Source organism: Nylanderia fulva, unplaced genomic scaffold, assembly GCF_048542155.1.
Source record: "Nylanderia fulva isolate GAGA-0341 unplaced genomic scaffold, ASM4854215v1 Scaffold10, whole genome shotgun sequence".
In the NCBI taxonomy this organism is placed as follows: domain Eukaryota; kingdom Metazoa; phylum Arthropoda; class Insecta; order Hymenoptera; family Formicidae; genus Nylanderia; species Nylanderia fulva.
The window spans coordinates 5,594,598-5,618,852 of NW_028189193.1; the positions used below are offsets into that span (position 1 = coordinate 5,594,598).

The 24,255-nt window shown below is 29.4% G+C and overlaps 5 protein-coding genes and 2 non-coding genes across 13 annotated transcripts; 3 read left to right on the forward strand and 4 right to left on the reverse strand.

The window, feature by feature from the left end:
* Positions 1-314: 314 nt before the first annotated feature.
* Positions 315-11,091, forward strand: LOC114931872 (PI-PLC X domain-containing protein 1). 3 transcript variants are annotated; one of them, XM_029304007.2, is made up of 7 exons: positions 315-537; positions 4,754-5,000; positions 6,047-6,310; positions 7,979-8,187; positions 9,320-9,524; positions 9,893-10,163; positions 10,519-11,091. In XM_029304007.2, the coding sequence occupies exons 2-7, from the start codon at positions 4,904-4,906 to the stop codon at positions 10,757-10,759; spliced, it is 1,287 nt and encodes a 428-aa protein (XP_029159840.1). In that variant the 5' UTR covers positions 315-537; positions 4,754-4,903; the 3' UTR covers positions 10,760-11,091. The 3 variants fall into 3 exon arrangements, with proteins under 3 accessions (XP_029159840.1, XP_029159839.1, XP_085339407.1); XM_029304006.2 differs by lacking the exon at positions 315-537 and adding an exon at positions 4,026-4,351; XM_085483281.1 differs by lacking the exon at positions 315-537 and adding an exon at positions 4,026-4,174.
* A 70-nt stretch (positions 11,092-11,161) lies between these two features.
* Positions 11,162-13,721, forward strand: LOC114931876 (chymotrypsin-like protease CTRL-1). 2 transcript variants are annotated; one of them, XM_085483291.1, is made up of 8 exons: positions 11,162-11,493; positions 11,590-11,784; positions 11,860-12,062; positions 12,523-12,631; positions 12,775-12,956; positions 13,039-13,137; positions 13,239-13,411; positions 13,530-13,721. In XM_085483291.1, exons 2-8 carry the CDS (start codon positions 11,594-11,596, stop codon positions 13,632-13,634), a joined length of 1,062 nt encoding a protein of 353 aa, XP_085339417.1. In that variant the 5' UTR covers positions 11,162-11,493; positions 11,590-11,593; the 3' UTR covers positions 13,635-13,721. The 2 variants fall into 2 exon arrangements, with proteins under 2 accessions (XP_085339417.1, XP_029159845.1); XM_029304012.2 differs by having other exon boundaries at positions 11,162-11,784.
* lin-52 (DREAM core complex component lin-52) lies at positions 13,174-14,708 on the reverse strand. Of its 3 annotated transcripts, none has more exons than XM_029304010.2 (4): positions 14,649-14,708; positions 14,134-14,211; positions 13,956-14,048; positions 13,174-13,884 (listed from the first exon to the last, which is right to left on the reverse strand). In XM_029304010.2, the coding sequence occupies exons 1-4, from the start codon at positions 14,680-14,682 to the stop codon at positions 13,751-13,753; spliced, it is 339 nt and encodes a 112-aa protein (XP_029159843.1). In that variant the 5' UTR covers positions 14,683-14,708; the 3' UTR covers positions 13,174-13,750. The 3 variants fall into 3 exon arrangements, with proteins under 3 accessions (XP_029159843.1, XP_029159842.1, XP_029159841.1); XM_029304009.2 differs by having other exon boundaries at positions 13,956-14,054; XM_029304008.2 differs by having other exon boundaries at positions 13,956-14,066.
* A 154-nt stretch (positions 14,709-14,862) lies between these two features.
* Positions 14,863-15,199, reverse strand: Pet117 (cytochrome c oxidase assembly factor-like). Its single transcript, XM_029304011.2, has 2 exons — positions 15,087-15,199; positions 14,863-14,987 (listed from the first exon to the last, which is right to left on the reverse strand). The coding sequence occupies exons 1-2, from the start codon at positions 15,176-15,178 to the stop codon at positions 14,870-14,872; spliced, it is 210 nt and encodes a 69-aa protein (XP_029159844.1). The 5' UTR covers positions 15,179-15,199; the 3' UTR covers positions 14,863-14,869.
* A 2,475-nt stretch (positions 15,200-17,674) lies between these two features.
* Positions 17,675-20,247, reverse strand: LOC114931979 (beta-keto L-gulonate decarboxylase-like). Of its 2 annotated transcripts, none has more exons than XM_029304140.2 (6): positions 20,181-20,247; positions 19,240-19,620; positions 19,073-19,168; positions 18,791-19,006; positions 18,496-18,662; positions 17,675-18,136 (listed from the first exon to the last, which is right to left on the reverse strand). In XM_029304140.2, the coding sequence occupies exons 2-6, from the start codon at positions 19,583-19,585 to the stop codon at positions 17,993-17,995; spliced, it is 969 nt and encodes a 322-aa protein (XP_029159973.2). In that variant the 5' UTR covers positions 19,586-19,620; positions 20,181-20,247; the 3' UTR covers positions 17,675-17,992. The 2 variants fall into 2 exon arrangements, with proteins under 2 accessions (XP_029159973.2, XP_029159975.2); XM_029304142.2 differs by having other exon boundaries at positions 19,240-19,651.
* Positions 20,248-23,516: 3,269 nt separating this feature from the next.
* Positions 23,517-23,635, forward strand: LOC114932065 (5S ribosomal RNA). The gene has a single exon (XR_003819798.1). It is a non-coding gene; the product is annotated as a 5S ribosomal RNA (ribosomal RNA).
* Positions 23,636-23,967: 332 nt separating this feature from the next.
* LOC114932066 (5S ribosomal RNA) lies at positions 23,968-24,086 on the reverse strand. The gene has a single exon (XR_003819799.1). It is a non-coding gene; the product is annotated as a 5S ribosomal RNA (ribosomal RNA).
* Positions 24,087-24,255: the final 169 nt, after the last annotated feature.

Below are 24,255 nucleotides of genomic sequence, written 5' to 3' on the forward strand. Positions count from 1 at the left end.
TTTTATAATACTTTAACAAAAAAAATGATGACAATTTTTATATGACATAAAAGAGAATAATTATTTTTTATAATATATGCATATCATATAAAAATGGAATAATTCTATTATATTGAAAATTTGTAATGCTTAAAACTGATATTGTATCATTTCTATTGTTTTAGTGACTGAAAAGTATTTGTAACATCCTCTGCAGTATACCTACGTTTTTTTTTTAGCATAGTATTTAATCATCCGACCATGATCACGATAGCGGAAATGAATAACGCTCTGTACACACGTTTCCTTTACGTAAGCGCGATACACAAACGAAGTTAACGTTCGTATATGCTATATACGCCCTCGTTTCCGCTTTCATTTTCGACGCGCACGTTCTCTCATCGTAGAGAGACGTAACACAGTCGTTGATAATAAAAGAGTCGGGGATTATTCTCTCCACGTGGACGACTACAATGTACGAATGAAAAAATTATTCCCGTAAGGTTGCCCGGTGTTTCTTCATCCCGACTTCAAACATCGAAGCCAATCAGCGCCCAGGTACGTAACCGAGATATTGTTTCTTTTTTTCTTTATATTTCCGCATGATTAACTTGATTGTATTCGCGTATTTTTATTTTATTATGTATATATCTGAATTTATAGTTGCATTATTAATTCATGATACCAGTTGTAACAACTTTGTAAGTATTTTATATTCTTGCTCGTTAAGGTCTTCTACACTGAAAAAAAAAATAGTTAAGTATTTATTTCAATACTGCCAAATAAATAATTTATTTGAAACTGACAATGTTTTTATTTGATATAAGAAAATCCTTTTCAAAACAAATAAATATTTATTCGTTTCAAATAAATGATTCATTTGGCAGTATTGAACAAATATGTCTTAATTTAGTCACTTTTTTTCAGTGTAAATAAATCTGTTTATTGATTGTAAAAGATTCTCTTGATTTTTATCTCTCCCTCTTTTTCTCTATCGCGACGTTTAAACGTACACATCTCTTATTCTCGTAAATTAAGCATTTAACATACACGCTTTTGTGCATAATTCACAAAGTACAGAACGCGCAAATATTCCTATGTGTATTATATTCTCATTAGCATTAAACTTACGTGCCAAGATCTATTTAACGCTTTTAGCTTAATGGTTCTTGCATACCGGCGATTTACTGATTCGCTGAAAAAATACTCATAATTCTTAACGCGTTACTACGAACCGTTATTGCAGCTTGTGAGTCATTAACGCTGAATAATAATTACGTTTTGTGAGAACAAGTATTTTTAATTTTTATTCGACAGAAATGTATGTAATAGATCTTGTCACATGTTAATAAGAATACAGGAATATTTATGAGTTCTCTACCGTTAAATATCATTTTTTTATATATTATTTGTATATATGTATATGTTTTATATGCATAGATTTTAAAGACAAAATTATATAATTTCTTTTTTTCACATTTTTTCTTTTGGAAAAAATTATGTATATACACGGAGAGAATTTTCTGTTAGAATTTAAAAATAAAAATGTTAATATGTATATGGTAAAATTAATCGAACATATTTTATATCTTATTAGGGTAGATGTTAATACTTTTATTGTGTAAATATTAATTAGAGAAACTCTTATTATTTGTATATATGTATATGTTTTATATGCATAGATTTTAAAGACAAAATTATATAATTTCTTTTTTTCACATTTTTTCTTTCGGAAAAAATTATGTATATACACGGAGAGAATTTTCTGTTAGAATTTAAAAATAAAAATATTAATATATATATATATATATATATATGGTAAAATTAATCGAACATTTTTTATATCTTATTAGGGTAGATGTTAATATTGTTATTGTGTAAATATTAATTAGAGAAACTCTCTTATAAAATTCTTTCAATATCATATTATCCCACGATTTTCAGGGTAAATTCTAAGAGAAAATTCTCTGTGTATAAAATTATAATTATTAAAATTATATTGCGAATAATTTTGTTTGTTATTAATTAAAGATTTATTCGTGATTTAACTTTGATAATTTTAATTTTCCGAAGAAAAAAAATATAAAGACGAGTGAATTATATAATTTTCTTCCTTCTGTTTAGACATTTCTTTATTATGTAATTTCAACTTTGAAGAAGCTCTACACATTAAATTGACGTCGAGCTTACTTTCGCAACATGACTCAGCTGTTTTCGAGCCTTATTAATAAGAGCTGCGAGTGACATACGAACGTTATAGAAAGTAGAACGACATAAGATCGCAGCTCAATGTCGCAAGCACATACATATAAAGACCAACTATTTGACGTCTTTCTTTCTGTTTCCTTTCATCGTACATTTTTTTCCAATCTTTTTTTCCTCCCTTCCTCTCATAATTTCCCCTTTTGACTGGAGAGAGAAGTCCTTTGATATCGGCTCTCGTCCCCGATGGGGGCTGTTAGCGGCCTTTAATTATACCACCGCTACAATATTCACCATCCCCGATATGTTGCGCTACTTCTCGGAAGAAGAGCGTATTCTCGTTGAGAAAGAGATACTCGAGCCTTTGCTCCGAAACTTGGCGTGATCTTCCAAATCGCCCGCATAGTTTCACGCATCTGCGTGCGTGTCGGTCCTTTTCTTCCTCTTCTTCTTTTTATTATTATTATTATTTCTCTTTTTTTTGTCGACGATTTAATACCACGGAAATACAATGTTGCGTTCGAAAATGATCGAAGACGATTCGGAGCTTCGTGTCCCGACCTTGTAATATAAATCCTCGATAAGGAATCCTTTATCTTCTCTGCCGCGCGTGATCAACTTATTGCTGAAGAAATATCGTCGTAATTTTCTTTCTCCCCTCCCGGTGATTCAATCTCGATCAATGTAAGTGTTACATTCCACGTAAGCGGATTCTCTCACGATTGTCAAATAAATTGGGACAGTGCCATGGAATTTTTTCCCTTACATCATTTCTTGCCACATACTCGAAAATGATTCTTCAAATATTTCGTTTATTTTTTTATTTTTTTATTTTTTTTCAACCGATCGCCTTAATTAATTAAAAAATGGTAATAATTCAATCGACCAATTCTGGTAATTAAGTAAATTTATTGAATTTTCACTATGTGAATTATTACCATTTTTTAATTATCATCTGATGACTTCATAGTTTTATATCATTAATTAATTAAGAAGAATTAATTAGAATTAATTTAGAATCTGACGGTTCTTCGATGAGTTATGATGCTTAATGTTTCGCTTTGTTCTATTGACTTGTATAATTTCAAGAAATGTTACTGACAAAATTTGTATAATAATGCGTTAACTTTGACTTAATTCAGTTTCCCGATTCAGCCGACTTTCGGACCAATATTTTTCTCGCCTATTTTTTTACAGGGGAAGTTAAAAGAGGAACAAGAGGAATTTTTGAGATCCCAACCATAGGATACAAATTCCCAGATTTCTTAAGTCTCGCAATAACATCGCGTTTGGCTCTATTGGCCGAGATGGAGGAGATGTATATTGTGTTTTCATATTAAAAGCCGATTTAATATTCTTATTATTGTTAATTCATTTGTTCCACTTGAAAAGGATCATAAATCACACGGTCGAAACGTCGTGAAGCTGAATCAATTATTTACTCCCTAGTTCGATCGATTAATTTCTACAACTCCTATTTAAATACTATTGACTGCTATTAATAATTTTGGGAATTTATTAATTCATTTTGTTCCACTTGAAAAGGACCACAATCACATGGTCGAATAAATTATTTACTCGCTCGTTTAATCGATTATTTTCTGCGACTCTGCGAATTAATTAAATTCATCAAGCTTCGAAGGAGGGAAAAAATCTTCCTCATTTTTTGTCCTTTGACAGACCGATGACAAAGAACGCGCAGCTTCGTAATTATTGTAACAAGAGAACGGGAGATAAGATAATTGTAATTAAAAGATACGCGACGCGGGATGAAGGGATAAAATTATACAGCCCTGTTTTTTTTTTTCGCTCAGAGCAGCTATCTCTCGAATCTGTCGTCATCGCACTGTTCTTGAACTTGCACAACTTGACTTGATCGCGACGTACGACGATCAGTCACGATTTATCAACGGAGAGAGATACGAGTGCGCCGAACCGTGAGAAGAATCGAAGACCATTCAGTCGATCGATCATCGTGTCGTAATATTGTAACGCAAGTGTCAGATTCGAAATTATTGTATAAGTGATAAAAAAAAAATATTGTATCACGAGATACGCAACTTTGTGCGACTCGCGGTAATTTTTTCTACCAATTTTAAAGAATGCGCGAACGTTCCTAAATATTTATGGCTTCGTCGAATAAAAAAGTACGAGCGTGAAAATTATTGATGTAAGTGTCGATAAATAGATTTAATAATAAAATTAATATATAAATATATATTTAATATATTTAATAATAAAAATTATATATTACATAATATATTTCGTAATAAAATTAATAGATAAATATATTTAATAATAAAGTTTGTATATTTAAAAAATCACTGAATTTTTCAGTAAAATTCTCAAGCGTGTGTTGTTTGTGTGTACAAAGCAAAATGTTATCTAAATATATTCATCGTACAAGACCGAGAATTTTAAATTGAAAATATCACAAATCATAAATATTCATAAACGCTGCTTTATGCAAAAGACAGAAGCGCGTGCAAAAGATTGTTAACTCTTACGAGAATTGCGCGCGAGAAACCGAGCTGGACCGAAGTTGAAGGCCGACATCTTTTTTTTTTTCCAGCGATATAATATTGTAGCGAACAAGCCTTCGTGGAAAAGAGAATTGAAACGACTGTGGAGGCACAAAGAGGAATGTCGACGTCCCGACGACGAAGAGGCGGATAGAGATTTTACTTACTAACGAGATTTCCTGCATAACTCGCGAACGAAAATGAGGCCATTCGCAATCGTTGCCGCCCTTCTATCCTGGTTAACGATCGTCGATTGCGTTTCGACCGGAGGATTCTGCCTTCCGGAAACTGGGGACGGTGAGTAATATATAAAATCACGGATGAATAATACCATGTGACTGTGTTGACAACGAATGTTGAATCACTGATTCTTTGTATTAAATGCACGCGGAAAAAATGTACACAGTTATTTGTAGCTCAATTTTAGATATCTTAGATGATTACATATGAATCTCGAGCAAGGAAAAGGTTTCTTTGAATATTGACAGATGTGACACCGAATTCGAGATTCAGGGAAAAAATATTAGGTCTCATAGTTCAATTTTAGGTGTCCCTAATATTTTTCATTTATAGAGAATTATGATTACAAATAATTTAAACTTAAATTATAGTTAAACTAGTTAAATCCTATTAAATTATTATAATATGATATAATTTATATAATTAACCCCGTTAAATTATAACTAAAATTTAGCTACGTGCTTGTAATTCTTCGCATAATTGTGCAAATGTCTGTATTGTAATTTTGCAAAATAATTTGCTTAAATCGTCGACGAGGATTTATGACACATAGAGAGAATTTTCTCTTAAAATTTATCTTGAAATTCATGGTAATCGTGGAACAAAATAGTGCTGGAAAAATTTTATAAAAATTTCTCTGATTAATATTCACCACAATAAAACATATTAATATCTATCACAATAAGATAAAACATATTTTATCAATTTTACTAAAATATATAACAAAATTTCAATAATTTTGAAATATATTAAAGGGTGATCATTCTTCAAGTATTTTAAGAAGAATGCAAAAAAAAAAAGTGATAAGCATGTAAAATATTTGATAAAAATTTTTAAATGCAGCACAATATTATGAATCCAGCTCGTTTATGTTCGTTTTAACACGCAGCATGATAATTTTCGGCTTACCATCGAACCTGATAAAATGTGTAATAAATGTGCAGTGAAATTTGAACTTGTAATGAGACATGATAAAATTTGTAGTAAAATTTTGCGGTATATAGAATATAACATATAACGAAAAATGGTGAACACATAAACGTAAAACGGGCCATTTCGCGATACGAAATATCTTCTTTACACTCGCTACTTCCGCTTTTCAGACTTCCAGCGCGCACACGTCGGCCTGATTATCTCGCCCATAATGTCCATGAAAATGATACGGGAGATCGAGATTTATTGGAACCACGTCAAGTATCGACCGGGCGACACGATAGCTCTTTACGACAGCTATCCGAGCGAACCCACGAACGACCTCGAGCCAATTTATACCCTGATACCAAACGCGCCGAGTGGCATCAAGAGGACCGGAGTGCAGGCGGCATTCGTTCCCACCTCGAGTCTCACGTTCGTTCGACAATGTCTACGTACGTAAGCGATTACATAATTTTACGGCATAGATCACTGATCGAGCGATACTGTATCTCGGGTAAAAGCTGCGCGAGGGAGGAGCTCTTTCGCTAATCTCTTCCCTTTATAGTCCCAGCAAACACAATATATAAATGTTATATACTTAAGCATGTTACATGTAAACGTATATGTTAGTTGTAATTTCCCACTCATAGATGTAACATTTTTAATATTACATATATTACATTGTAGTTATATTGTCATTATATCCCAAGATAGCACTGACTTATCAATACATCAATGTGCTATTTGGTATATAATTACAATATAACTACAATGTAATATATGTTATATTAAAATGTTACATCTATGAGTGGGAAATTACAACTAACATGGATGTTAATTTCCCACTCATAGATGTAACATTTTTAATATTACATATTTACATTGTAGTTATATTGTCATTATATCCCAAGATAGCACTGACTTATCAATGTGCTATTTGGTATATAATTACAATATAACTACAATGTAATATATGTTATATTAAAATGTTACATCTATGAGTGGGAAATTACAACTAACATGGATGTTACACGTTATATTACCTGTTATATTCCGTTTTATTATAGCAATGTAACAATTATATATCGGTGTTTGCTGGGGTCTAACGATCACAGAAAAAAAGGAATCCTTGATTCAAGTATATTTTTATTCTTGAACGCTATTTGATTGATTTAAGCACAGAATGCTCTTTGTAATCACAAATTTTTATTTGTCTTAATAATAAATAAGTTTGTGTGAAGTATATTTTATCCTTAAAATATATTCATGTTTTAAAAATCATTATATAGTAAAAACAAACTTAGTCACATTTGAATTAAGAATTATATATTTGAAAGTATCGCTTATATCCGATGCTCACTTGTCCTTGCAATACTTATAAGTAAATTTCAGCTTCAATCAAGAATATTTTGCACTTTGTTTTAAGGACAAATTATCCTTTATTCAAAATTATTTATATTTGGCGCTATTATAAGGATAAAATATACTTGAATCAAGGCATATTTGCATTCTTTCAAGGATACTGTTTTTTCTGTGATATATCAGCTGTTTTTTGTACTTTTGTGTTCACTATTCAATTATCGGAGAATATTCTGTCATTAAAAAATTTAAACATTTTTTTCATTCTGTCGAGAAAAATACGAAGATTAGCTAGCCTTTTCTCTCTCACACAGAAAAATATACAAGTAAATATATACCTGTTTCACAAGTATTTCATAAGTTCATGTATCAAGCAAATATATAATAAGTTCGTCATAAGCATCGAATTTATTCTAAATGTGTTCTTGATGTTAATAAGTTTAAGATTTTAATGAGAAATATTAAATTAACCAAATCTGATTTTTCTTTGATAAAATTCTATAATATTCTTGAAAAGAAAATAATTTCTTTTTTCGAATATATGATAATGAGTATTTCTATTTGTGATGCGAGTTTATTTTAAGTGTATTAAGAAGAAAATATTCTTTGTTAAAGCTAATTGTTACTTGAAATAAGGAAAGTCAAATAAATCATTATTTTTCTTAGCAATAGGATGATATTTTTCTGTGTGCTCTGGCGAGAGATTTTTTTTTTTAATAGGACACATATCTAAGCTATTTACTCGAACCTCGCTTTATTAGAGTACCATGTCGCCTGGCTAAGAAACGGCACAATAAAACAGACGAACTGTCTGCAAACATACCCTCATTGGATGGCAGAGAGGAGGGACATTCTAGGATCACTGCCGATGAGCAGGGTGTTCCTGCCAGGAACGCACGATTCTGCATCGTACGCGATACATGAACGAGCGAACTCTGAGAATATCGTCGAGAGATTCGTAATAACCCAGGTAAATTGCTTGGAAAATTTTAGATAAATATGCAAACATCTCCTTACAACTGCACCGAGAGAGAAAGTCATTAAATTATTTGTATCATTAATTTTTCGTGACAAATCCTCTTATGAATTCGAAGCAGATTTCGCCTCAATTTAAATCCAAAAATACCTCTAATTTCGAATAATAATAAATTATATATTATTGTAATAATTATAATAATAATCAATCGAATCAATAGATTGTCGCCAGAAAGAGGCAAGGATTATATATTAATTAACAAATTATTATTTGTTTCTTTTGTAATATAAACAATACACGAAGAGAGATTGAACGATGCATATAAAAATCGAGTCTATCGGAATTGTTTTCCTAAATGTGGGATTTTCTCATTCGAATAATTAACGAAAAGCTCTGAACGTTATTAGCTTAAACAGTAAGGTTCCTGTTTCCTCATTGCATATCGAATTATAAAGCAAAAAATTACGTGAATTCTTTTTTTGCGCGATAGGGCAAAATAAATTAGTTATTTTATGTATCACCCACACACACTCGCGTTTTATAAAACTTTTTTTTATGTTAGTCAATACATTTATATTAATAAATCCTACATTAATGAAATTGTAACTCAATTTATGTACTCGGAGAGAATTTTCTCTTAGAATTTACCCTGAAAATCGATATGGTATTGGAAAAATTTTATGAGTTGCTCTGAGTGGATATTTACCGCAATAAAAAATATTAATATGTACATAGTAAACTTAATTGAACATATTTTATATCTTATTGTTGTAGATATTAATATTTTTATTGTAGTAAACATTAATCAGAAAAATTTTTATCCAATTCTTCCAACATTATCCCACGATTATCATAATTTTCAGGATAAATTTTCTCTGTGTATATTTCACGTTCCAGCGAAAATTGATTTACAATTAGATATATTTAATTAAATGAAATATGCGCGAGTGATGGGAAAACTAATTTATTTCTCGTAGCTCGAAGCTCAAAAAAATTCATGCTAATTTCTCGCTTCCGCTGTAGTAATTCAGTATGGCCGAGGATCTAGGAAACACACTGAAATCAGAAATAAAAATTAAATATAGAATAACCGTTGCTGGTAATCGTTAGGATAATTAAACTTCAGGATGTGGACGTGCTCGCGCAATTGATCTACGGGGTTCGATATCTGGACATCAGAGTGGGACATTATCCTAACACGAATTCGATATGGTGGGCCAATCATGGAGTATTCAAATCTGTTCCTATGCAAAACGTCGTGAACCAAGTGAAGTCCTTCCTCGACAACACGAAGGAAATCGTGATATTCGACGTCCAGGAATTTCCCGTTGGTAATATTCCTTAAATTGCTCGATATATTTTTGATTAGAAAATATAATTAATAATATATTCGTAATTCGTATCAAAAAACAATATTCGTTTACATAATAACAAAATTATATTAATATTTATACTTAAACTCTAATCTTTTAATATATTAATGTTAATATTTATTATATAATAATTACATAACGTAGATGCACAATATTTATTATGTATCTCTTATGAAGCATACTTTATGATATAATTTGTCATTATTACTAGTAATAACAATAATAAAAGTACAAAATAATAATAAGATATATATCATTAATTCTCTATCAATTTCTTTCTCATAACATATAAGACTTTTTTTATTTAATTGCACACTTGTTACTAGGTTTCGGGAAAAATCTGGGAGTGCATCACGATTTCGTCGGATTTCTCGAGGAACAATTTGCTGGATATTATTTACCGAAGAGCTACGGATGGACCAGCACACTAAATACGATTTGGTCATCTGGGAAAAGACTTATAATCGGTTACGATGAGAAACGAGTCGTCAATCGCTATGAGAGCGTGTGGCCCTGCGTAACACATCAATGGGGAAATGTCAGAAATATCGAAGACTTGTTCAATTATCTGAATCGTATCGAAACGGAAAGTCTCGGGTGTGTAATACAAAATTATGCTAGGCATATAATATTATAAATTTATAGCCCTATACTCAGCTATACGCAGTTTTACTTTCGATCATATGTCTATATCGTTTGACAAGTATCTCTGCTAATTATACATATATATTTTATGTATGAATTATATATTTGTATAAAATTTTGTTATATAAAATAATATTTATATTTATATAAAATATATATAATAATATATATTTTATCTAATATAATATTGTATATGTATATTTCATATAATATAATTATTTTATATAATATTATATAAAATATATACAATATATATTTTAATTATTTATATCTTTCTGAATAATCTTAATAATTTCTCAAATTTCAGACATCCCAGAGCGATTCCGAGATCAGCGATGGCCGAATTGACGCCCAACACGTGGGACGTGATTTTAAATCGGCTCGGAAGCATCCGTCAAATGGCAGAGAAAGTTAATATCAATGTTACAAATTGGTATAACAGTAAATGGCAACATACAGCAAATATCGTCGCCGTCGACTTCGTTCGATCGTCCGGCATCATCGAAACTGCGATTGAGTGGAACGAGAGACGAAATACGAATTGTTAAGATTTCGGGTAAAAATTAAAGAAAAAAAAAAGAAGAAACACTTACAAACCAAAGTTCGTTAATACAATTCAAATAATTAATTCGTAGCATGCTGAATACAGCGAAAGAGATTTTATGCTAGTACTTAATAATTTATTATCTCGATTCACCCAACGCAATTCCTTTTGTGTAGTTATGTATTGTACGAATATATAATCAATTTTATACGCACAAAAGGTGGATGTTTCACGCAATCAGACAATGTCTAATTAAAAGAATATATAAATATCTCGTAAAATATATTTTATAGAAATATAATATATGTGAACGACAATAATGCTGTTGTCATCAAATTCTGTTTTTTAATTCATCAACTTGTATCGTCAGAATCCGATTTATATCAACCTTCTGTTATCTTCTTAAGAAATCTAGGTAAAGCGTAACAGCAATTTACGCACATTAATCGCGTAACACGTATATATATATATATATGTTTTTTGCGTGATAATCGCAGTTCCGCCGGATACGCGAATAATGCTCTAGTCGAGGTAAACGAAATTGTCTGTCGCGCACAAAAGCGCACGATGCAACGAAATCAGTTCATCATCATCCGGTACAGATGATGTTGGTTGCGAAATCGAAAAAATCTGTGCATCAGTATCTTGCGTTATCCGTCGTGTACGGAAAGAACAACGAATTTAGAGAACAAGGAATTTTTCCTCTGGAAAGAATTTTTTTATAAAGTCGATTTTTTGGTAAAAATTTTTTAATAATTATACGAAAGTAGAGAATTTTAATTCCTTATATATATATGTATATAAGGTGATCACTTGATTTATATTGATATTTAGAAAAATGTGCTGCTTATTGCTGCTGCTTTTACTGCCGATATTAGTAACTGCGAAATCGTGCGAATATTCCGAGGATCGATATTTTATGTGCCAAAATAATTCTCTTTCCTGCCCCGGCGATCAGAAATGCACATTTATCGAACACTGCCCCGCGGTTGTGTCCCTAATGGAACGACAGGAGCTCTCCGCCCACAGGTAACGCGATACTGATAATCGTATTTCGGTGTATCTGGCGTATCTACATACGTCGATTTTTTTTTTCAAATATAGATTACGACAAGCTGTATGCGGATACGATCGAACGCGCCTGAAAATCTGCTGTAGCGTGGACAATTATTATTCCACAAGGCCGATTTATGCGAGTCAGGATGTATCACTGACGCAATCGAGTTCTCAGTGCGGGAAGAGTCTCATTCGAAATAACGTAGACGACTTGGGATCGTATCCCTTCCTCGCGAGGATCAGTTTCGCAAGCAAGTATATTTTACATATAGACAAGATATTTCCCCAGGTAATAAAATGGCGTCATTTCGATGTTTGATAATGTCATTTTGACGTTTAATGACGCATTAGACGTCAAAATGACGTCATTTTGACATTAATGACGTCAATTTGCTACTTGGGCCAGAACCCGCTAATTTCTTTCTTTCCTTTCTCTGAATCTTTACGTCGAAAGAGATCAAGATATATGTTGCGTCACATAACGTCATTGATAACTTTTTAGTGAGCACGTTAAACTCTACTTCAAGTTCCTCAACGAAGTTGTGCGGCTTCAGCAACTTTTTATGTATACGATATATGTACAAATTTAAATCTACTTGAAGAATTTAAATCTATCTGATCAATTCTCAGAGGGGTCAATTAGCTATGTACCTTTTTTTTACTGTATGAGACATGCGCTTTGAGACTTGTTAGCAGGAATTCGTCTTTCAGATACATTAACGAGTGAGATTAAATACTCGTGCAGTGGCGTGATTGTTAATGAGCGTACAGTATTAACTACAGCTACATGCGCACTCGCGAAATCGGACAAATACAAGTTGTATGTATATATATATGGATATAGCAGTCGAAAATATATAATGTAACGAAAGATCGTTGCTAAGATTTTCGATTTGTGATAATTAAGCCTGAAATCGTAGCATGCAATAATTATATATAGATGATTCTCGTATTCGTATTTAGATGCTCTGTGCTTATTGGTGAATATAATACAGAGTCAAATCCAGATTGCAATAACTTATTTTGCGGACACAATACCAGTAGCCACGAGATATCGTATGTCATTAAACATCCGGGCTACGACGCAACAAGTTTTTCCAGTAACGTTGCCTTGCTTCGTTTGAAGAAGGCTATCAATTTTACAGGTATGTACAATTCTTAGGTATACATGTGAGAGGGTTTTTCAGGTTTTAATGAAATGCATATATGACATCCGGTCTTCTTCAGCCACAGCGCAACCAATCTGCTTTATACCGGAGGACAGATACGTCAGCTTGGAAAGTACATGCACCATTGTCGGCTGGGGTAAATTGTCCGGTCAAAAAGGTATTATATATATGATTAATTGAACAAACTATCGTATAAGCATAAATTGTAAGCAGTGTTTATGTGTGATATTCAAATGCGATAAAAACCCTGTGATCCAGCACAACCACCGACGCAACAGTCATTACAACTAAAACTCGTACCTAAGCAGCAATGTTCGGATTATTCAAGCCAAGGTCTGTCTGTTGAATTGTGCGCCAAAGGAAACTGTGAACCTTGTTCAGGTTACAGCGGAAGTCCTCTATTATACAGATATGCGGACTCATATTTCCTGGTATGTTATACAAACATAAACATATATATATGTATAATGTTTGTATACATATATATATATGTATATATACTACAGATGTAGTTCACATGTTTATATATATATATATTTTCTTTATCAGGTCGGAATCCTATCATATGGGTCTAGTTGTGACTCAAGCACCATTTTTCCATCTGTGTTCATAAATGTACAGAGATACACAAGATGGATCTTGGAGAATTCTTAAGATTGCAAACGCAATCATCTCAAAATGGCTCTTAAGAACACGAATTGGTATTGCATTTTCACGAGTTTTATTTTTTTTTTTGTTTGGTTTTTTAGCAAAAAAATATCTATGAAATATTATTTATGTTTAAATATATTCAAATATTTGCCGCGCGTCATTTCCTTAGCCTCTTCTAGACCCAGCTGATAAGCTAAATCGTGCAGTTTTTTCACTTCCGAGATAAGCCCGGTCATTGTTAAATTACCCAGTTCTGCAAGAAAATTTTTTATGATATTTAGCAACACAGGATGAAGATTCATATGTTAATGCATATTAACTCACGATGCAATTGACTTATGTCGTCCGCTGTAAAATTCGCAGTCCAAAAACATGGCTCTGTCTGCGGTGAATTTTGAGCAACAAACTCATGCACACCTGGAACTTCATTGCTCGCTACATATATGATGTTTATTATGTATGTATAACTCCAAAAGAGATCTTCCGAAAAAGAGATACTCACTTTGTTCAGGCCATAAATCGGGAGATGCTCTGTCCAGTTTCTCAAAACTCATTAGACTCTCCTCTATGGCACACAAATCTATAAAAACAGAAATTTATCGCTTTAGCTGTTTGTACTGGAAATGTTTTCATTACAATAAAATACTATTTCACACTAATAAACATCTAATATATACGCTTTTAAATTTAATTCAATATAACAAAAGGTGATCAATTTGTTGAGAAAAATAAAAATCTAATAAACTTTGTGCATCGACTAAAGTTTACAATAACATTTTCTCAAAGATGCATCTTGAATTTTAATGTTTCCCCTTTTTTCGCAAAAGAACCATCAATTACATAACGACAAATAAAAAAAAATAGAAAAGAACAACGCAAAACAGTCCAAGAAGAAGCATTTACAAGTATTGTGTAATACTTATATATATAGAACTATAACCTTATATACACCAGTATAACTGGTGTACTCAAATAAGCTTATCTTTCCTTTCGTTCTCTAAAGCTCGAAACTCTTACCCGGTTGATCCACAGGCTCTTCTTCAGTGGCCATAATTGTTCGTCGAAATGAAAAGAAATAGAAATTAAAATCGAAGACGTTTCTCAAGTTCGACGAAACGGAGTCGAAATGACGGAAGCTCCGGACAATTCGAATAATACGCGCACAGTTCTCTCAAAATTCTCTCTCTCTCTAGCAATAGAATATTCTACAACTCCGCGTTATTCTTCGGTTTCCCTCGTCAATCCTTGCGCAATTCCTTGGCTAATTCAGCCTGCTGCTGCAGAACGTAGACATTTTCCGCTTTTCGGCGCTCTCGTCGCTCGATGTCGCGCACGACACCCAGATGAAGTTGCTCTCTGAAAAAAAAGGCGACGTGATTATGAAGCGATCGTACCGATATATTTTTTTATCGCGAGCGCGCAACTGTCTTCCACTTATCGCTTTTCCTCGCCTACCTGTCGTAAGCCTGTTTGTAATGCACGTAGCCTATTATTCCGACAGACGCCGTGCAGCATAAACCAAAAGTGACTTTGGACGCTGTTGACATTCTTGAAGTTGGTGCACATGACAGCGCGATGCATGACGGGATAATCGATATTGTGTTTTGGCGGATTCACACCGACGTAGAAATGAACTGATGTGATTGGACAAGCGCTCGCTCACTAAACTCTGACAGTGACAACCTAAGGGCGGATTCACCGCTTGGCAGAAAGCGCAGATTAATTCTTATAAGATTAATATTTGATATTATAATTTTTAATATATTTAGTATTAATATTTATAATATTATAATTTTTGAAATATTAGTACATATATATATATTTATTCTCAATATTTATTCTTAATATTAAAAAAATATTACTTACTAAAACTAACTTAAATATAATATACTTATTCTTATAAGATTAATTACTATTTATTCTTAATATTCAATATTAATAATATTTATATTTAATATTTTTATATATATATATATTTATGGTCGCAAACTAAAGATTATAATTTTTGAATCTTCTTAGGATTTATTGAAAAAATTGTGGTCCATGTTTCACCAATAAAATTTTATATAAGATACTTCAGTATTTAGGTTTGCAATTTTTGTTATAAACAATATTTAAAATATAACTAAATTTATTTTTAAATTGTATCATTTTTAAATTATATCATGTAATAGTTATAAATTTTGTATTACGTTTGTTTTTTTTTTTTATTTTAATACGATCCATGGAAAGTACAAAAGTTTCAATATATATATATTAATATGTATTATATATATTAATATGTAATGTTTCCAAAATCTAAAATAATTTAATTTTGTGTAATTTACGCATATATATCCGCTTATGATTTTCATGCAATTTTATATAATATCTAAAAGTATAAGATCTTATATACGTTTTGTTTCGAGACATGCTACGAAATAATCTTTTCATTACTACTTGCATAAATTAGAAAAAATTCTTTCAAACGAATTATATATATTAACAATGAGAAAAACATAAAGGTAGAGAACAAAATGTAGCAAAACATTTTCTTAATTATAATTAAGATTTTTGCTAGAAGTTTTATCACTATTGATAGAAATTTAATTGTTCGAATATTTGGAAATGTCTAGTCTCGTATTTTTAATTCTACTGTTACACACATCATATGCAAACTCTGTGTAATAGAAATTGTATGAATGGGTCGAAAGCAATCTTCTGCTAATAATAATAATAGTAATTTCTCAATTTCCACTGAATAGTTTCTTTTCTTCCGAAAATACTTTATATTCTTTCGTTATAAAAACATAATAATGAGCAACAAAGTCTTCGTGTTGAAACTATTTTTATAAAAAAGTAAGAAAAACTGAAAATAAATTGCACTATAAAATGTACGCATTACCAATTAAATCGTTATGCAGCAGCAAAAGCGCATTTATACAGAGAAATAAAATTCCGTGCTGTCTTTGGTTATATTAAAGATTTTTGTTTTATGAATTGTAAATAAATCATTATAAATAAAAGTCTTTTTCTATTCTTGTTACTTTATTTTTTATTATAATTGTGACAACTAATATTCTATTAACATGAAGTACTCGACGCGCATTTAAACGATTTGTATATTGTAATTAATGCCAAAAAATATGATTTCATATTTTTGAAACTCTATATATGTATATACAATTATTTTAATGGTCTGCTTTTCTAGTCAGAAATGATCGGTCGAAAAGACATAAAATCAATATCGATTCAATCAATTCGGCATCGATTTGACATTGATTCGACGTCGATTTAACTATTATTTCTGGCTGGGTTTATAACTTAAAAGAATAAATATAAAAATAGAAACATAAAATATAACGTATGTACTAAATATATACGCAAAATAGTATTTTTAAAACTACTTTTTTCCTTAAAAAGGATCGTCATTATGTAAATCATCAAACTTTGGTAAATTATTTCTATAGATCGTTTTGTAAAAAGAGTTTGTGGAATATATACATATATAAATTTGTATAATTAAATATTATATAATATTATGTATGCATATATATATAAATAATATATTGATGATATGTGACACCTGTATGGTACACATTATATAAATATTAAAAAGAAATTAATATATAAATGTATATAATACAAATATATAAAGTAGTATATAGATAAATATATATTTGTGTGTATTTTACAGACTTGGTTTATATTAATATGTTTTCTATTTAATTTAAATGTATATATATATTTATCTACAAATACACATTTTTATATATTTATAATAATATACAGTATATATTTTTTGTTATTCGTCAATAAAAAGTTAATAGTCGGATAATTTGTACATCTACAGAATATTTAGAAAATAAATTTATAATTATTGAACTTCTTAACATATTCTTCTCTGATATTTTTTTCCACCATCAATCGAAATAAAAACATAAATTATGTGTACTACTCGAATCAATCAGTGTTATAATATAATAATTAAATAATAAAATAAATAATAAATAATAAATAAATAATAAAATATATAATTGATAAGAATTAATACGATTTACGTTTCAAAATTAATGAGATAATTTATGTGCAAAACTAAAGATATATATGAAATATCTCGATGATATTTCATCGAGCCGAAAATATGTTATAACATTTTCGGCTTAAATATCTCATAAAAATATTTCACATTTATCACGAAGTACAGCTAGTACAGATGATATGATTTTATTTGAAGCGTGGACAAATTTATATCATAATTAAAATTATAAATTAAGATATTAATAATTATAAATTAAGATTATAAATTTACCAAAATATTAATAATTATAAATTAAGTTTATCAAATAATGTATGAAAAATGATACGTTTTAGTAAGTATGCTAATAATAATAAAACATACGTTCCGCTATATTAAAGTAACCAACATATTCTGTCTCTTCTGGCGTGATGTCGTTCAGAAAGTTGTCGAACTCTGACAATAAGTCAGAGCTTACGGGAAACATATAACGATCATTTGTATAAAACTGCAAAATATAAAGTTCATGAAATTAATGTTAATGAATTAATGTTATTTAATATTATGTCGCTTTGAAAATCAGATATCAATGTTATCATTTTCATGTTACTATGATCATATGAAATTTTGAAATATAAATATATGTTAATTTCCATAACATATATTAGTATAAATATATAACAAAACGCGTATAAACTCGTAATATATACTCAAAGGAAGAAATAGAAAATATATGAAAATATAAAGAATATAACAATGTAAACAATAACAATTTATAATTTAATTATATAATTTATATGAAAATGGAGTATTTAGAATTATATGATATTTAAAAAATTAGTTTTTGGATGTGCACAAATAACTTACAAGTCCATCATGTTTTCCTTCAATTTTGACTGGATCATTGACTATTACGCCGGTACATACGATTGTATTTAAATTACAGTTTATCTCCTCAAACCGTGGCTCGCCATTCTTTGGAAATTCGCCCAGTTTTATGTGTCCCCCTTGTATTAGGAGCAGGCCACCTAACCCTAAAGTGTTAAGTATGAAAGATTTATTTATTTATATATACGTCATTTCTCTGAACTAATATTTTACTTTTTACTTTGTATTTATTTTGGTAATGAAATTATATAATTTCGTATAAACAATTTTTTACCTATTTTAAAATATAAGCGCTTATGCAAAATATTCTGTATTAATGTTATGATGTTGTAATTGGTTTTGCGTCCTTTAGCGCATATTTTGAGCACCATTCCCGGTTTTTGCAAACTGTTATAATAGTTTGCTCCCTCTATAAGCTGTATCATTTCATTTCCAACTCTTACCCTCTTGCGAGCATACATTTCCCAAATACGTGTATCCCCGGATAATCCTGTTAAAATGTAAAACTTTTGTATTTCAAATGCGAAAAATCAAAAACGCTTGTTATATTTCTCACCAGTCATTTCTAAATTGTACGGTTCTCTGGTTAAATCAGGACAGGCAACAATTTCAATTTGAAATTCGTCAAAGTATTCGTGTAATTCGTACAGAACTGTGGCAATATGCAATAACAGATGTAAAGTATTAAATAACTAAATTAAGTAATAAATGTTTTATACGTACTATTCTTGATATCTTCAAGAGTAATTGAATTAAATGATGGTATGCATTTGACATCATCTTCGGGGTCATTTTCAGGCTCATTTTCGGGGTCATTGTCGGGCTCATTTCTGATGCTCATTCGTAATAACGCTGCATTGAGGTCATTTCCGAGCTCTGCTGCAGGGCGATTTTCGTTTTCCTCTCCAGACTCTTTTGGTATGACAAGTTTAGATTCTTTTACAGGCTTTTCTTCCACTTTTTCTTCGGGATTATTTGTGGGTTCACCTCTGGGATTATTATTGATTTCACTTTTATTTTTGATGATTTCTTCACGTTTAACACATTTTGGCTTATTCGGTTTATCCATAATGCTCAATTCGAGTTTAACGCGACAATGTCGTGCTATGTAAGAATGTTATGATTTATTAGATTGCTATAGAAAAAGCAACAATTATTGAATCAGTTTTTTATATACAGAACATAACATGTAGCAGAGTATATCACAATTATTTTTAAAGAGAATATAGTATTATGAATAGTGTACATAAATTTCGAGTATATGATGTAAAATTATGTTTAATTGTGTTTGATGACATGCATTTTAAAAACTAGATTGTAATTAATTTGGGCAAACATGTTTGATATTAAAAAAAAATTTGTTTATTACAATAAATTAGATTGATTTAAAATTTTGAAGATTCTCTAAGTTTTAAAGGAAGTATTTAATATTATTTTTAAGAAATATTTGAATTAGAAGAAATAAAATATATATGTTCCTAGGTTCTGAGGTTATTCTTTTTCCATTATTTTGAATATGTATATCTTACATGTTCAGGAAAAATCATTAAATGATTTGAAACTTATCAAACACCTTATAATGATATTATAAATTATATAAACGCAAAAAATATCTCTGCATATAATTGTAAATGTACATATATATATATATAATTCGTACTTACATTATGAAATGACTTTTGTTCAAATACTTTAATTAGTATTATCGTCAAACGTGTCTTCTTTCGCTGTTTGCAAATGTATGACTAATCGCACAGGACGTTTTAATATATATTATTCTCTCAAATGTAACCGAAAGCACAAAAAAATAACAACAAAATAACATGAAAACGGTCAAATGTATAAGTCAATATCGATTAGAGATATTGTAAATATATCTTGAATTTACCAACGAATTTTTTAATACTACTACTTATATAATTAATTCTAAAAACAAGAAGACAATTGGAAAAAAGTTATCATAAAAATTGCTTTTGTTTTAAACTTAAAATCTGGAATCCAGTTTGAATGTTTCTTAAAAATTTTACGTTGATTATTAAGTATCATGCGTCGTCTAAGATTATTATAATTAATTTTATTTTTATGTCAATCTTCAGAATCGTCTTAATCTCATCTATGCATACTATATATTTATATATACATATACAAATGCGTATACGTGCATATATATATACATATACAAATGCGTATACGTACACACACACACACACACACACACACACACACACACATATATATATATATATATATATATATATATATTATATATATTTATGGTCGCAAACTAAAGATTATAATCTTTGAATCTTATTAGAATTTATTGAAAAAATTGTGGTCCATGTTTCACTAATAAAATTTTATATAAGATACTTCAGTATTTAGGTTTGCAATTTTTGTTATAAACAATATTTAAAATATAACTAAATTTATTTTTAAATTGTATCATTTTTAAATTATATCATGTAATAGTTATAAATTTTGTATTACGTTTGTTTTTTTTTTATTTTAATACGATCCATGGAAAGTACAAAAGTTTCAATATATATATATTAATATGTATTATATATATATTAATATGTAATGTTTCCAAAATCTAAAATAATTTAATTTTGTGTAATTTACGCATATATACGCTTATGATTTTCATGCAATTTTATATAATATCTAAAAGTATAAGATCTTATATACGTTTTGTTTCGAGACGTGCTACGAAATAATCTTTTCATTACTACTTGCATAAGTTAGGAGAAATTCTTTCAAACGAATTATATATATTAACAATGAGAAAAAAGTGAAGGAAGAGAACAAAATAAAGCAAAACATTTTTTTTAATTACAATTAAGCATTTTGCCAGAAGTTTTATCACTATTGATAGAAATTTAGTTGTTCGAATATTTGGAAATGTCTAGTCTCGTATTTTTAATTCTACTGTTACACACATCATATGCAAATTCTGTGTAATGGAAATTGTATGAATAGGTCGAAAGCAACCTTCTGCTAATAATAATAATAGTAATTTCTTAATTTCCACTGAATAGTTTCCTTTCTGCCAAGGATCTTTTATATTCTTTCGTTATAAAAACATAATAATAAGCAACAATTTCTCCGTGTTAAGACTATTATTATAAAAAGTAAAAAAAACTGAAAATAAATTGCATTATGAAATGGACGTGTTACCAATTAAATCGTTATGCAGCAGTAAAAGCGCCTTTATACAGAGAAATAAAATTCCGTGCTGTCTTTGGTTATATTAAAGATTTTTGTTTTATGAATTGTAAATAAATCATCATAAATAAAAGTCTCTTTCTATTCTTGTTACTTTATTTTTTATTATAATTGTGACAACTAATATTCTATTAACATGAAATACACGACGCGCATTTAAACGATTTGTATATTGTAATTAATGCCAAAAAATATGATTTCATATTTTTGAAACTCTATATATATACAATCATTTTAATGGTCTGCTTTTCTAGTCAGAAATGATCGGTCGAAAAGACATAAAATCAATATCGATTCAACCAATTCGGCATCGATTTGACATTGATTCGACGTCGATTTAACTATTATTTCTGGCTGGGTTATAACTTAAAAGAATAAATATAAAAATAGAAACATAAAATATAACGTATGTACTAAATATATACGCAAAATAGTATTTTTAAAACTATTTTTTTCCTTAAAAAGGATCGTCATTATGTAAATCATCAAACTTTGGTAAATTATTTCTATAGATCGTTTTGTAAAAAGAGTTTGTGGAATATATACATATATAAATTTGTATAATTAAATATTAGATAATATTATGTATGCATATATATATAAATAATATATTGATGATATGTGACACCTGTATGGTACACATTATATAAATATTAAAAAGAAATTAATATATAAATGTATATAATACAAATATATAAAGTAGTATATAGATAAAAATATATTCTTGTGTATTTTACAAACTTGGTTTATATTTGTTTATGCTCTCGATTTAATTTAAATATATATATATATATATATATATATATATATAAGATTCTTCATTTCGACATCTTTGATTTCGCTGCGCGATTTCCCTTCCAAAAACAAGATTCGAATCACCGACCGATATTGCTCTTTTTCCATTTTTCTAAAATCCGCGGACACGCCTGCTTCCACACGCGGTCAAAACCAAACTACGAGTCCGATTCGGCTGAAATTTTAACAGTAGCCGTCTACGAGAATGTACTACACGATAGTAAAACTCTCTTGCGATACTGGCACCATTGGGCGATGAGGCTAAGTACTTATCGGATTGCCCTATTTTTAATATTTTAAATATTAATATTTAATATTTAATTCTTAATATTCAATATTAATTAAATCAATAAAATAGACGGCTCATGTAAATCTATACAACCCCTATTGTAGAATGTAGTTCAAAAATAGAATAAATAATTTTATGACTTTTAATTTTATTAATTTCCGTTTTTGTCAGCCTTATAGAATCCTTACAATAAAAATCAAATATGAGAAAGATATACATCACATAGCAATTAATGAAAAAACTAACAATTTAGTTAAAAAATATTTACAAAATAATATATCTATATAAATATTTATCTTTATTTATACCATAAATATATTATATTAAATATTTTAATCTATTTTAATAATATGTTAAATAAAAGGTTTTTATAAAACATTTTCAAAATATTTATATAATATTTAAAAAAATATATATTTATAAATATTTATGAATCTTTATCATAAAATTCTGTGCTGTTTGGGGTATGTATAGTTAGTAAAATGATTAATATATAGTCAAATTCTTAATTTCGCGTTTTATTGGTAAAACAGACGGCTTTAGGATCTCCTTATTACCAATAATAATTTTAATTTTTTGTTTTAAATGTATGTATACTTAAATTATAATGACAATAAAGAAACTATTTTATTTACAATCCTCTTAAAATTTTCAAGTTACTTTTTCTTCAGTAATTAAAGAATTTACCATTGTCAACAGTCATACCCCGTTGAACACACCAGTTCTCGTCTGATCACTGAAGTTAAGCAACGTTGGGCATGGTTAGTACTTAGATGGGTGACCGCTTGGGAACACCATGTACCGTTGGCACCTTCTTTTTTCTTCTTTTTTTTTGCTAATTCAAAATCTTAAAAGAAACATTAAACATTTTTTTATATATTATTTGTGATAAATCAATTTTATATATTATAAAAATTTTTGTTTACTAAAAGATAAGACAATTTTCATTATTGTTCACTGTTTTTTGAATTCACTATGGATGCCATTTTCTTTTGAACTAGAAATTAGAACATTCCCCAGACTCTTACTTCTAGAGAAAATTTTTATAATATATAAAATTGATTTATCACAAATAATATATAAAAAAATGTTTTATGTTTCTTTTAAGATTTTGAATCAGCAAAAAAAAAAGAAAAAAAAGGTGCCAACGGTACATGGTGTTCCCAAGCGGTCACCCATCTAAGTACTGACCATGCCCAACGTTGCTTAACTTCAGTGATCAGACGAGAACTGGTGTGTTCAACGGGGTATGACTGTTGACAATGGTAAAATCTAAAAATCTAATTCATATATATATATATATATATATATATACAGTTTTCCAATTATTGTCACAGATATTATAATGTCATGTACATGTTTTATAAGTTCAGCGACAAATTCTGCATCTTGCGACATACAGGCATACATTAGAGCTGTTTCTCTGTGAA

Excerpts from the sequence above, each read along its gene's own strand:
- LOC114931872 (XM_029304007.2), top strand. The coding sequence starts at position 4,904 with ATGAGGCCATTCGCAATCGTTGCCGCCCTTCTATCCTGGTTAACGATC. Across the intron at positions 9,525-9,892 it reads CGTCCAGGAATTTCCCGTTG|GTTTCGGGAAAAATCTGGGA; the intron begins GTAATATTCCTT and ends ACTTGTTACTAG. Across the intron at positions 10,164-10,518 it reads ATCGAAACGGAAAGTCTCGG|ACATCCCAGAGCGATTCCGA; the intron begins GTGTGTAATACA and ends CTCAAATTTCAG.
- LOC114931876 (XM_029304012.2), top strand. The coding sequence starts at position 11,594 with ATGTGCTGCTTATTGCTGCTGCTTTTACTGCCGATATTAGTAACTGCG. Across the intron at positions 11,785-11,859 it reads CAGGAGCTCTCCGCCCACAG|ATTACGACAAGCTGTATGCG; the intron begins GTAACGCGATAC and ends TTTCAAATATAG. Across the intron at positions 13,412-13,529 it reads ATGCGGACTCATATTTCCTG|GTCGGAATCCTATCATATGG; the intron begins GTATGTTATACA and ends TTTCTTTATCAG.
- lin-52 (XM_029304008.2), bottom strand. The coding sequence starts at position 14,682 with ATGGCCACTGAAGAAGAGCCTGTGGATCAACCGG. Across the intron at positions 14,212-14,648 it reads AGAGCCTGTGGATCAACCGG|ATTTGTGTGCCATAGAGGAG; the intron begins GTAAGAGTTTCG and ends CTGTTTTTATAG. Across the intron at positions 13,885-13,955 it reads CGACATAAGTCAATTGCATC|AACTGGGTAATTTAACAATG; the intron begins GTGAGTTAATAT and ends ATTTTCTTGCAG.
- Pet117 (XM_029304011.2), bottom strand. The coding sequence starts at position 15,178 with ATGTCAACAGCGTCCAAAGTCACTTTTGGTTTATGCTGCACGGCGTCT. Across the intron at positions 14,988-15,086 it reads TACAAACAGGCTTACGACAG|AGAGCAACTTCATCTGGGTG; the intron begins GTAGGCGAGGAA and ends CTTTTTTTTCAG.
- LOC114931979 (XM_029304140.2), bottom strand. The coding sequence starts at position 19,585 with ATGGATAAACCGAATAAGCCAAAATGTGTTAAACGTGAAGAAATCATC. Across the intron at positions 19,169-19,239 it reads TCTTGAAGATATCAAGAATA|TTCTGTACGAATTACACGAA; the intron begins GTACGTATAAAA and ends ATATTGCCACAG. Across the intron at positions 19,007-19,072 it reads GTACAATTTAGAAATGACTG|GATTATCCGGGGATACACGT; the intron begins GTGAGAAATATA and ends ACATTTTAACAG.